The sequence below is a fragment of the Ostrea edulis genome, chromosome 2 (assembly GCF_947568905.1).
Source record: "Ostrea edulis chromosome 2, xbOstEdul1.1, whole genome shotgun sequence".
Classification (NCBI taxonomy): Eukaryota; Metazoa; Mollusca; class Bivalvia; order Ostreida; family Ostreidae; genus Ostrea; species Ostrea edulis.
The window spans coordinates 62,908,321-62,922,012 of NC_079165.1; the positions used below are offsets into that span (position 1 = coordinate 62,908,321).

Consider the following 13,692-nt stretch of genomic DNA (forward strand, 5'->3'; position numbering starts at 1 on the left):
AAGGCAATACACATCTAGCAATCGCTCTCACTTACTACAGAAATCTTTCAATAGATGAAATCAACATCACAAAATGTATTTACGGTTTTATTTGTATTCCAAGCAGTGGACTTTCATCAATAATTGATAAAAGTATTTCTGTAAACAATGTCTTTAGTTACTAGCCTACTAGGCCTAATGTATGTCTAAAATTTCGTCTGCTACAACTTCACCCTGGTCATCGATGATACGGAATTGTACCTACTGTTAGACGATGACGTTAGGCTTTAGCAAAAAGGTCATTCACAGGATGTATGGCCGATAAGTCGTCAAAGTGCATTAAGACCTACACACCACACTGCTTCCGTGCCACAGCAGCCATAGTGCTTGATGTCGGTTTCCAAGTTTATGTCGGGACATCGAAGCGAGGCGTCGTTAAAAACCTATTACAAAAAATTATCGAGTCAAAAGAAGCGTTCAGTGAGCTCATGTTTATCAACAATTACATATCCACGTCCCTTACCTTCGTGCAGTTCCACATTCTCTGCGATGTTCAGTTCTTTCCGGAGATTCATCTGAGCTGCGTCCTCTGTCCTGTCTATAAATGATTTGCCTACACCTGACGACTGCTGCCCTGTTCTTCATGTTCCTCCATCTCAGTCTTCTATTAACTCCGTAATATCCACACAATATATTTCAAAGTCGGTCTTCAACGTCTTCACTTTTCAAAAATCAAAGCGCATCACAACTTTAAGTGTAACACTGCGCATCCCCGTTTAAATCATAATTCCCCCACCCCCTAAAATTAGACATATGGAAGAGTTTTCCATTATATACTCCAGAGTCAATGTATAAGTATATGTTGATATACTTGTTTTCTAGCGTCTTAATAATTAAAACAATTCTTCATTTTATAGAACTTTGTTTTGTGTTGTCGTCATTTTGAACATCTATGACGCTTCGTTGTGGACGTCAACAATTTGAAATGTATGGAAACGTGTTGTTAACACAATTCAGCAATGTTACCGACCAAAAATGTAAATATAAGTAATAAGGTATCATTTAAAAATATTTATCGGGATATAAATACGGGTTGGTACATGATCAAATTTTCCATAAAGCCCTTCGGGCTTTATGGAATTTGATCACGTGACCAACCCGTATTTATATCCCGATAAATATTTTTAAATGATACCTTATTTCTTAAATAAATGTAGTATATATATATAGAAATGTAGTACAGTGCTCCCTCGATATGTTGTCCCCCGTTATAATGCCATCCCCGTTTATTGCCTGAAAATCCTTAAGAACCGATTTCTCCTCATGCCAAACCCCCGTTATAATGACAACCCCACATAATGCCATATGCCACTGATTTTCAAAGAAATGATCAAATATGATAGGTTTTACCCTTGATAATAATGCTAATTACCAAAAACCCATCAATAATTACACCTGTACCTAGTACATGTTTTACACCTCGAACAAAAGATTTTTTCGTGTACCAAATAACTTGGTACACCCCAAGTCCAAGCTTCATGGTTGGGTAACCCTGTCCTTGTATTTCTAATTATTAGACCAATATTTATCAATGATTGGTAACAATCAAGGAAGGGTGTCACACTTTCTGATTACGGTGTGTCAGTTACCAGACTTGGTATGGAGCAATGAATATTAAAACAAAAAACACAAAAACTTGGGTGGCTTGGGCGACCAACAGAAACAAGAGAACAGGCATGCCCCATCACTAACACTTCATGAAAATAGTATAGGATGTGTACTCACCATCTTGTGTTCAGGCTTCGGTCACAAAGTGATACATCCAGCAATCTATTATTTGAAACAAATTTAAAAGACACAGGGACAGTTTTATATATCACTCTATTAGCATATCTGATCCGTTTTTGTTGGTTATGCAAATAGTCTCTTTTCAAGATCATTTTCAGAAATGATATCTAGGAAACGCATGGAAGTATTTTCTATCATGCCCGAAAATGTCCAAAACAATAGTTTTACTAAGTTCTTAGCTTAAATCCATTTGAAAAGACATGGCAGACACTCTTGAAACATAGATGAAGATATTTTGAATGTTTACATAAAAACCTAATAATACTTGAAAACTACTCACTGTGCACCCTCGCCTGGCTGTTCAATACAGGTAAACTCCCCTTGAGGGCACAGATTATCAAACCCAGCCAATACAAAATTGCACCAATCAAGATAAATGTTGATGATGTTGATTAAAGGATAAAAGATACGGTAGGGTTATAATAAATTAAATAGAGACCACAAAGAGTTTTCATTTCTCATGTGAAACATGTACTAAGTATGTTGTTAAACTTTTCTTTCACCACTTGATTTGGTCCCTGACTTCGCTCGGCACCAAATCTCTTGGCACTTGAGAAAAGTTTACCAACATATACTTAGAGAGCAGTGCGGTGAAGTGTGGCAGTCTGGACAAGGTATTCAGATGATCAGGTTAATTAAAAATAATTGCTGAATTAAACTCAAGATTATTTAAATGTTAATACAGAATGGAGCCCAAATAAATTTACAGAATTGAATTTCATTTGACTGTTCCGTAAATCGTCTGTAACGGTGAATTCGTTGTATTGCCACCCCCGCTTTATTGCCAAAATTGATCTTGAACAAAAATTGGCATTATATCGAGGGAACACTGTATATATAGGAGAGAGGAGAAAATCTTTGGTTGGACCGGGAATCGAAACCGGGACCCCTTCATTACTAGTCAGGTGCTCTAACCACTGAGCTATCCAGGCTGATATCCAAGGTCCGTATAGCTCTAATTACTACACATGTATATATTAAAGAAACAATTGATGCACAAAAAATGTATGTTCTTGGATAACAAACAGTAAACACATGGCATGACCTTCAAAAAGTGAAAGTAACAGCCTTTGAAAACCAAACAAGCTCTGAATCCCATCAAGTTACTATACTCACACCTGATATGTGAAGAATTGGTTGTTGCTTAATGCAATGCATTTGTCATCGTTGAGACGGTGTAGTCATAGTGGTAGATCCCATTAGAGCCAGAGGTAAACAAAGTTTATCATAGTGTAAAGTTTTGAGCAAGTAGCTTATTAACCAATCAGAAGGCTTGAGTATTGAATATGTGTATTAAATTGGAATGATATAAATGTATTGAATCAATGAATATGTACACTTTCTAAATCTAGAATTTGTGAATTTTAATACACTGTGTTTTGAAATTTTAGTGTGTATTTTGTGACATCCGCCAGTTTATGGCATATGTGAAAGAGATTCATGGAGGCACATTCAGACGGGTGGAACTGAGTGGATTGTTGGACTCCGCAATGAAGCTGAAAAAGCAAGAAAAAGAATCTAAAGTCAGATCCTCACTAACCATTAGGTCAGTGTGCTTTTTGAGCTCTGGTGTTTGAGGTCAGGCAAGAAAAGTGACCAACATTATGAATTTTAATTTTCAGAATTTTTCATACCTTGCCATAAAATGACTAATATATAGTGTTGCCCCTTTCCATGTAGCTATCCTTCTAATATTTTGTTATAGTGTAATTTTCCAGACTTATTTGTGGTATGCTTGTAGATATTGAGCTGATATGTGGTGTGTTTGTGATGTGTACAATTATATAATTGTTTATTGAAATGTTATAAAAAATCAAATTTAAGTTTTGCTCTGATTTTTTCAAAGGGAGATATTGTTTTTGGACTTCGAAAACGTTATAGAATTACATTTTCCTGACCTTTTTTCACCATGGTTGCCGATTTTGAGTTGACTTTTTTAATGTAAGTTACACCTCACATTTAAATGGCTTAGTTTCATGGGAGTTATTCCCCTTAGACACAAAAATTTCCTAGAGGTTTGCTGCTTGCAGATGGTGATCTGAGTTGTTTTTTAATGTGCATTGTGTATATAAAAGCAGAGATCAAGTTTCAATTGTATTTGAATTGACTATAATCATCAGATATATTGGCTCTTGGACTTTGAATTGACTATAATCATCAGATTTATTGGCTCTTGGACTTTGAAAATATCCTGGACTTCAGTTTTCAAAACCCTGGCCTTGTATTTGAAGTGTTGCAGATGATTCGAGTAACTTGCTTAAGCAGAGTTATGGCCCCTGGACTATTTAAAAGAACTTCGTACAAGCAGATGTTGAGTTTACTGCTGATAAATGCAAATTAACTTGTCTCGTCAAGTTTGTTCCAATTCACATGGTAATTCACTGGCTACATATCTTTTTACTTTGCTACTGGCCGGGGACATCCATGTTGTATCAACACATCTAGGTTTTCAGAATTTCATTAAACTGATGTTTGCTCTTCTACAGGAGAACGACCTCACAGACCTCTGAGAGTGGAGATGATATTGGAAAACCACCAACAACACCCACCGAAGACCCACCAAGTCGCAGCAAAGGCAGGCGTTCCATTTTCAAAAAGAAAGTCAAAAAGGTATCTATGACTGAAGTAAACCATTTTCTAATGTAATATTAGTGCATTGTAATCAAAACCATCTAAGGATGTTGTCAACACCTCAGCTGCAGGGATATGAATTGTGTCATTTGCTGTGGGGATGCTTGTTATAACAGGCTATGTATACTGCACATAGTTACCCCACTAGAACATGTACATTTGAAATGACTTTTTAGTCTTTAATGTTTCAGCCCTATGCCACAGCCAGTGATTCAGAGCTGATGTTTTAGTCTTTAATGTTTCAGCCCTATGCCACAGCCAGTGATTCAGAGCTGATGTTTTAGTCTTTAATGTTTCAGCCCTATGCCACAGCCAGTGATTCAGAGCTGATGTTTTAGTCTTTAACGTTTCAGCCCTATGCCACAGCCAGTGATTCAGAGCTGCTGGAGGATTCGAAAAACAAAAATGCAACTACAGATGATGAAGCTGTACCGAATGCCTCCAGTACTGGTCGTCGACGCTTCAGCAAGTTTCATCTTGGTAAGAATCTCATTGATTTTTCATGTGAACTCGATGATAATTTATGTAAGTGGAAAAAATAAATTCTTTCTTACAAAATAGTGATAATCATTGAAATGCATGTGCAAAGATCATGTGATATTTTCTTTATCATATAAACTTTGTATTATTATGACTCCCCTCTAGGAAGGGGGAAATATTGTTTAAGTGTGAATTCTTCTTCTTCCGCTTCTCATACAAAGTTTGTCCAGGCCATACTTTTTTGTCTTTTGACATAGGCCTTTGATATTTGGTATGTGGGTATACCATGATAAAACAATGTCACATGTCATTTTTGATGACCTTTGACCTTTTATATAATGGTCAAATAATAGAATTATTTGGGCATTTTTGTTGTCTAGACCATAACTTTTTTGCCTTTTGACATAGGCCTTTGATATTTGGTATGTGGGTATACCATGTTAAGACTGTCATGTGCCATTTTTTTTAAGGATCTTTGACCTTAATCTTTTATGGAAAGATTAAATGATAGAATTTTTTGGGCATTTTTGTTGTCCAGACCATAACTTTTTTGTCTTTTGACATAGGCCTTTGATATTTGGGTATACCATGATAAGGCAGTATGTCATGTGCCATTTTTGCTGACCTTTAACCTTGACCTTTTATGTAAAGGTCAAATAATATAATTTTTGGAGCATTTTTTTGTCTGAACCATGATTTTTTTTTTGGTCTTTTGACATAGGTCTTTGATATTTGGTATGTTGGCAAGTTTAATTCACTATCATATCTTCACAAAACTGTTTCTTGTTTGAAACTCATATGCATATAGGTGGATGTTATGCACAGTAACTCTTAATTTTCCACTTTAAAGATGATCCCTAAAAATTGTTTTGAAAAAGAATTCTGCCTAGTTCTAGTTAATTTATCATATTCTTTCATTGTCACTAACAAGGATTCAGACGTCCTACAAAGCCTGACCACGAAGAAGAAGCTATGAGTGATCCTCCTCCTCTGGATAGGAGGGAGAGTAAAAGCGATATTCAGGCCCCCCGTATTAAGACCAAGATGTCCTTCAGGACGGCCAGCCAAGCCACTATCACCTTCCTCAGTGCCAGAAAAAGAATTGAGGGTGGGCTGAAAAGTCTGGGAAAGAGGATGAGTAAGAGAGGAAGTGTGGATGGTAAGTAATCATTTTACAGGTTGTTGGGTTTTTGAGCATGTAACAAATTTCTACATACAGGAGAATTCAATACACAGATTTTTGTAGTGAGATCATACTGGGTTCATCATCCCATGTGATTCAGCCATTAGACCACTCATGAAGTATTGGGAAAGGTCTTGGGTGCGAGGAAGGTCTTGGTGTTTGTGGAAAAGCTTGGCTGTATGGAAGGTTTTGAATGTCTGGAAGATTTGGGTGTTAGGATGATCTTGGGTAGTGGAAGGTCTTATGAGTGGAAGGTCTTAGATGTGTGGATGGTCTTAGATGTGTGGATGATCTTGGATGTGTGGATGGTCTTAGATGTGTAGGTGGTCTTGGATGTGTGGATGGTCTTAGATGTGTGGATGGTCTTGGATGTGTGGAAAGTCTGTGATGTGTTGAAGATTTAAATGTGTGGAAGGTTTTTGGCATGTGGAAGAACTTGGTTGTGTAGAAGGTACTGGGTGTGTGTGGGAGGTCTTAGGTTGGAGTCCCAAGTCTACCCAGCATCTCCTTCCAAAAGATTGTGCATATACACTGGTAGTTTACAGCATCCATATAGGGTTTCCTGTAATTGCCAAGCATACAAAGTACAAAATACATGTACATTTGAAGATTTATGATCATCAACCAGGAATCATTAAAAATCTTATAGCAGTTTGATGTAATTGATTGTTTACAAGTAAAATATACATCCCTCTCTATCATTGAAGAATGGAAACAAAGGGAGACCACTCAAGTGGAAGATACAGAGAATGACTCCATTATCATAAAGGAAAAGAAACTAGTGGACAAATTCTTGGTCAAGTCTGGCATGTTGAGGTTCTCTTTCCTGCTGGAGTGTGCTCCTCCTGGAGGTATTCCTGACCCCCAGCTTGTGGCTGCCATGCTGGAACTGGTATGACTGGCTTGTTCTGCTGTTACAGTAATTAATATTTCATACAAAGTTGATCTTATGTGTAGGAAGATATTTCATACAAAGTTGATCTTATGTGTAGGAAGCTCCAGTAGTAGCTAGGGCAGCATTGTTACTGGAATGTGCCCAATTTATTCATCGCTGTAACCATGGAGATTGGCCCAATTGGATGAGACTCAATTTGCCAAGTTTCCGGCAGTCAACTTCAGCACTTCAAAACCGAGGCCAGCCATCAGGGTACAGACGAACCCTGGCTTTACAGAAATCAGCAGGAAGGATGTTCTACAAATGGGCAGAGGTATAAGGGCTGACAAATGATATGTGTATTCTGTTCGACTGTTTGTATAGTGTATACTATGTATTTATTGAATCAAGTGAGAAAACAATTGTACAATGATAGGTCGTTCCTTACTATTGAACACAAATTAAAAAAAAACAACAGCTTTATTCTGTATCAGTGATCATTAACTTATTGAATAATGATTTTTTGATTTTTTTTACCCAGAATCTTGGAAGTATGATGGAGTACATTTTAGCCAAAGAATACAAAGATCGCTTGAACATCATCAGTGATATTCACAACGAGTCCAGGAAGAAGGAGCTCCGCATATCTGATGAAGAAGAGGACTTTCTTGATGAAGGTTCTTTAGAATATGATATTACAGATGTCACAATATTCAAAAACAAATAGTTGACATGCATGTATAGGAAATCACGTCTGTTTTATAGTACAGATTTGTTTGTAGATACTCTCTATTTTCTATTGACAGGCACTGTTAACGAGAAAGGATCTGAGTGTCCATATGCTTTGAAAATGGCTGCATGTTTGGTTCTTCAAGAGATCACTACATTCCTTAGGGAGACTTTCAGAGATCTGCCAAAGGGTCGCAGTGCTAGACAAGCGTGGGACCGCCCAACCAGTACCACTAGGAGGTGGAGCAGTATTGTCAGCAGCCCAGGGCATTCCCAGAGTTCTGAGTCCAATATGGCTGACATGCCACATTCATCATCTGGTTTGTGTTGAATTTGATTCCTGAGAAATAAAATCTCAAGTATGAGCTACATGCATATTAAATACATACCTACTATTGTATGGAAGCTGACTCATTCTTGCTAATCTTCCATTTAGAGGTCATTTGATTATTGAAACATCAGTGAAACAGTGTTTTCTCTTTGTTTTTTTGTATCACTTTTAAAAAATTCATGATGATACAAAAATCAAATAAACCTTTTACCATTTCTATTAATTGAATACTATGAAATTAAAAAAATCTAAGTAACAAATTTACAGATTTATTAGAAGATGACCAAATCTTTTTTAGGGCAAGTTGGCTGATAATTTTTTTTCAAAATTGTGGTGAAATCATTAAATATTTTTAGGGTGAGTTTAAATGTCAATTTATCATGTTTTGACTGTTTGACATGCACATATATCTGTTGAAAACAAATTCATTCAAAAACTAGTAATTATTATACAAGTAATTTAACTCCATTCACAACTACCATGTTAATATACGTTCATACACATGTTGTAAATAAAAAAGTAGGTCTGCAACAGAAAAATCCTCAGCTAATAAAAACTTGTTTGACCTGTACTTTTAGCCGTGATTGGGAGCCCCAGTGGAGACAACAGTAGAAAGATTAGTTTTGCTGTTTTTGGGGAGAGGTCAGATTCCCTTCATAGCAGCACTACCTCCATTTCCATGATGGACCCATCAGTGTCACCCAACATCCACAGTGATGAGAAAAAGGGTATGTATACATAGTCTATCCTGCTTCAAACATATCATTCTGAAACAAATACTTTACACACTTGTGCAGTATTTCTTCAAGAATTGTAATTAAAAATATATTTCTTTTTACAAGGACGAAAATTAGCCACCACAAGACCAAAGATCAAACTTTTCAGAGGAGGATCTGGAACCAACTCTAGTTTTAGACTGAAGAAAGGAGTACAGCAAAAGCATGGAAGCAGTACGTTTCTCTATAAGCAAGCTGTTCTTTACTGCTAATGAAAATGCTACTGTTTATGAATTTGCATGTACACAGAAGCATTTTTTTGTTAATAGGTTTTAAGAGATATGGCAGCCAAAAATCTCGTAAAGTTAGCAGTCAGTCCCAATTCTCGGACAGAGGTTTGGAGGAAGATGTGGGGTTGGATGACACCGAGTCACTGCTGAGTGAGGAGAATGAGGGAGGGGATCACGAGGAGCCAAATGATGTGTCCCTATGTCACAATATGCCTTGGATCAAGGTAAGAGTGACATCAGAGAAGGGGCTTAGGATCAAACATGTGACATCTATCAAAGATAGGCTATCTCCAGACAAGAGTAGAAAATCAACAAGACCCAGAAATTAAAATAAAATCCATTTCTTAAGGAATCCAAGACGTGTACTATTTATGACACTACATCACAAGATGGCAATTTAGAAGTTTTGTGAAAATATTTGTATCGATCGATTTGTTTGTCTATCATCATAGCTCAGTGGATAAAGTATAGATCCCAAGTTCAAATGTCTCAGACTATTTTGTTCATAATTATTAAAGTAAATTTTTTATCCTAAATTGCATATTTTCTGCCTTTTTGACATATGTATATATTACATATTACCATATCTTTCAAAGTCAAATCATTTCGTGCTGATTTGAAGAAACTCTATCAAGATGTAGTGAACCTCCTTGATTGTGTATATTGATCTGTGTTTTTACTGTATAGTTCATTTTGATGATATTAACCTAAAGCAGAAGATGATTTTAATGTTTTAGAATGTACAAAAGTCATTGTGATTTTTTTATACCCGCACTTTCTAAAGGAAGTTCGGGTATATTGTTTTTATCCCGGTCCACATTTACAGCGCAATCCAAATGATATTCTAGGAGCTGAATAGCAAAGTCCTGTAGATGTGCAATAGGGTTTCAGAATGTTCATATTGGCCCCAGGGGGCAAATAGGGCCTGAAAAATGACATTTTCTAACATAAAGCTTGTCACTTAAACTCCATCTACATCTGTAGGAGCAGTCACATGATATTCTAGGAGCTGAATAGTAATGTCCTGTAGATGTGCAATAAGGTTTTGGAATTTTCATATTGGCCCCAGGGGGCAAATAGGGGCTGAAAAATGATGTTTTCTATCACAAAGCTTGTCACTTAAACTCCATCTACATCTTTAGGAATAGTCACATGATATTCAGGGAGCTGAATAGTAATGTCCTGTAGATGTGCAATAAGGTTTCGGAATTTTCATATTGGCCCCAGGGGGCAAATAGGGGCCGAAAAATGACGTTTTCTATCATAAAGCTCCATCAGCATTCTACATCTTTAGGAGTAGTCACATGATATTCTAGGATTGTTGACCTTGAATGACCTTGACAGTGGGTCAAGGTCAAAGGTCAAGATCACTTTCTCCTCCACAAGGTCTTAGGTGGTTAACCTTTAAAAATGGGGTCAAGGTCAAAAGTCAAGGTCACTCTTCAAGATGTGGGTCTCCACAAGCGACGCAACATTGAGTATGTACGTCATTCCAAAGGAAGTCTATATCCCCTTCCTTCATGTGATTCAGCATGATAGCTGTCTGCACCAAGTACTTGCGAGACACAGATAGAGATGACTGACACTCTACGCATAACTTGGAAAACAATGTCCATGGGAAAGCTCTGTCAATGTCAGGGAGGACTGCATAAACCAACCAAGCAACAGTAGGACACTGGTACTGATCTTTAAGCAATACACAAAATTGACACTCTACACAAACTGATAACACCCCCCCCCCCCCCCCAAAAAAAAGAAAATTAAAACAAATACACATACATGATACATGTACATTTCACCTTCTGTAATATTGTAAACCAATAAATGAATAAAAATAATTCAAAAAAAAAAGAAAAAAAAAAAAAAGAAATGATAAATAAAATAAATGAACAACTGCAACTTCAGCCAGACTTGCCTGATCAGGAATGATGCAATATCCTCTGTTCAGACTCTCTACTCAGGAAACAATTTCTTTGTGCCTTTGCTCAGCCTCTCAAATCCAAGTGAACTCACTGAAATGACATCCACGTCCACACATGTACACAAATCATCCAACGAGGAAATGCGCAGCTTCCCCTCCTGTCGTCCGTTTACTGCATCCTCAAAAATGAAAGTAGGTTTTGGTATGAAGTCATTTGCTCATTCAGTGAATGGTAGGGGGTATATTTCAAAGGATAGACATATTCAAATGAATAGGTTGTTAATCTTTCATTTCTTTCTCAAAATTATTTTGCTGATTTCAGGTTGTAGTGCAGATTGCAAATCTATCAAATTTTATATGTTCCCACCAAAACTTTTGTCATCCAAACTGCTATGAGCGCCAGAGGAGGTCGTGTTCCAGGCTAGTTACAGGGCTGAAGAAGATTTATCAATCCACGGAACATGAGGAAGAGGAGAAGAAGCAAGACATGAAGAAAGACTTCCTCAAAGAAAGGCTGAAGCGAAGGGTGGGTATCTCAAGATGGGTTCACTGTACAGAAATCACAGGATAGATTTAGCTCACCTGAAGCAGAGGCTAAAAATAGTTTGTTTTAAAAGTCTTATAAGAATAGCAGGACCATGATTAGTTATATTGATATACAAGCATCCTCAGGTACTACATGTAGATGGATGGATAAATAGATAGATATATAGATAGATATTATATTGTATACCTCTGGTGCTTTCAGGGTGTGTTCAGGGGTCTTTGTTTGCCTGGCCCTTCATTTATTATTAAAACTTTTTTGTTAATCCTGAAGAAAGGACTGGTAGGCTATGGTGGGACAAAAATATAGGGATTCAAAGTTTTACATGAGAATATATAGAAAATTAAAAAAGAAATGGGTGAAAAATATTACACACTTAATGAATTTTTGAATAGATTCATCTCATCCAGGTGAGAACTATTTTACAGGGGTCAATATTTCAACAAACTTCACCGACTTGGAGGAGAGAGAGCACCCCACTCCTAGAGAAGATTAAGACAGATGTATCTATGTCGAAACTAAAGATGACCTCTACATGGAAGAAGGAGGAAAAGCCAAAGGAGGTCAAGGAAGAATCACCTATGATCAAGTACATTACATCACAGGTATAGAATATTGGAAGGTTCTTGGTTCAAATCATGATGTATTACATGTATGTCCAACCAGAGCTAAGATGAATTGATCTTTGAGAAAGAATATAAATGACATATTGAGCAAAGTTTGATAAATAATTTGAAGTAAAAAGTTGGTATTAATTTTAAGCGTGATAAGATTTGAGGAAATCTTAGATTCCAAACATTTAGAAAATGATGACATTGTGAAAGATTTCCAAAATATCTTTTTACAACAAAACTTGATATTTAGGGCACCGCCATATAGTGGGTGCCCTATAGTAATTATTTGGTCTGCCCATCCATTCATCTGACCGTCCATCAGCACTCTCTATGGCACACAATAACTCCTTGGGAAGATTTTAATTTTCCTTCATGAGTTTTAATTGGATTAGGCAGAGAAAGACCCCTTTTGATTTTCAGATTTATACCTGGCCATAGCTTTTGAATGGTTAGTGCTAAGGCTTTCATATTTCTCATGTATATTCCCTTTAACAAGAACTTTCTTTTTATTACCAAAATTTTTGATCTCATAACCTTGGAGTTTGACCTACATTTGTAAAACTTTAACAGAGGCCATAACTTTTCAATGTGCCCACTGTAATCGGAGATTTGGAGGCATACAGTTTTTGTTTTGTTTGTGTGTCTGTTTGTCTGCTAAAACTTTAACCTTGGCCATAACTTTGAAATGGATGGTGATAAGGCTTTCATATTGCACATTTGTATTTCTGGTGAGAAGACCCTTTGTTTGGTACCAACATTTTTGACCATGTGACCTTAATTTTAGGGTTTGACCTACTTTTGAAAAAACTTTACCTTTGGCCATAACTGTTGAATGGTTGGTGATGGAGCTTTCATTTGTCAAATGTGTATTTCTTTTGACAAGACCTTTCTGTAGGTTGCAAACTTCTGACCTCAAGGCTTTGACCTTGAAGGTTGATCTTCTTTTGGAAAACTGTAATCTTCACCAGAACTTTTGAATGGATAGGCTGGGGCTTTCATATGTCACATGTGTGTTCCTTGTGACAAGAACTTTCTTTTGGTACCAAAATTATTGACCTTATAACTTAACTTTAGAGTTTGATCTTTTGAAAAACTTTAATCTAAGCCATAACTTTTCAATTATTACTGACAAGGCTTTCATATTTCACATACATGTAAGTCTTCCTTGTGACAAGACCTTTCTATGGGTACCAAAGTTTTTGATCTTGTGACCTTGACCTTTGGGTTTGACCTAATTTCAAAAAACTTTATTCTTGGCCATTATCAACTTTGCTGCCATAGGAGGGGATCAGTGTTTCACAAACACATCTTGTTTGACAAAGTAATTTTCTGGGGGATTATCTTGACTATTAAATGTTACTTTGATAAATTGAGATGTTTATTAAAACATAGTTATCTACAGTTTGAATTAGATTACATTGAAACTTGACAGAGATGTTCAGTACCAAGTGTATCTGTTCAAGACAACTTGCTTCCTTGGGTAAATCAAACTTGGACCCTGTTGATATATTGGAATGTTTTTAAAAGCAGTTTCTACAATTTACATTATTTG

General features: G+C 36.6%; 1 protein-coding gene and 1 long non-coding RNA gene across 5 annotated transcripts in view; one reads left to right on the forward strand and one right to left on the reverse strand.

Annotated features, from left to right (window-relative positions):
- Nucleotides 1-13,692, forward strand: part of LOC125679235 (protein unc-80 homolog) — a 63,258-nt gene that overhangs the window by 12,450 nt on the left and 37,116 nt on the right. For all 4 annotated transcript variants that reach the window (XM_048918280.2, XM_048918279.2, XM_048918282.2 and 1 more), the window contains exons 7-19: nucleotides 3,219-3,373; nucleotides 4,314-4,437; nucleotides 4,812-4,938; nucleotides 5,870-6,097; nucleotides 6,829-7,013; nucleotides 7,114-7,329; nucleotides 7,537-7,672; nucleotides 7,802-8,044; nucleotides 8,634-8,783; nucleotides 8,898-9,005; nucleotides 9,101-9,285; nucleotides 11,305-11,508; nucleotides 11,955-12,131. In XM_048918280.2, the coding sequence (XP_048774237.1) occupies nucleotides 3,219-3,373; nucleotides 4,314-4,437; nucleotides 4,812-4,938; nucleotides 5,870-6,097; nucleotides 6,829-7,013; nucleotides 7,114-7,329; nucleotides 7,537-7,672; nucleotides 7,802-8,044; nucleotides 8,634-8,783; nucleotides 8,898-9,005; nucleotides 9,101-9,285; nucleotides 11,305-11,508; nucleotides 11,955-12,131 (2,238 nt within the window). The remainder of the gene's footprint in view (nucleotides 1-3,218; nucleotides 3,374-4,313; nucleotides 4,438-4,811; nucleotides 4,939-5,869; nucleotides 6,098-6,828; nucleotides 7,014-7,113; nucleotides 7,330-7,536; nucleotides 7,673-7,801; nucleotides 8,045-8,633; nucleotides 8,784-8,897; nucleotides 9,006-9,100; nucleotides 9,286-11,304; nucleotides 11,509-11,954; nucleotides 12,132-13,692) is intronic.
- Nucleotides 74-1,194, reverse strand: LOC130052243 (uncharacterized). The gene is made up of 2 exons (XR_008800603.1): nucleotides 503-1,194; nucleotides 74-422 (listed from the first exon to the last, which is right to left on the reverse strand). It is a non-coding gene; the product is annotated as an uncharacterized LOC130052243 (long non-coding RNA).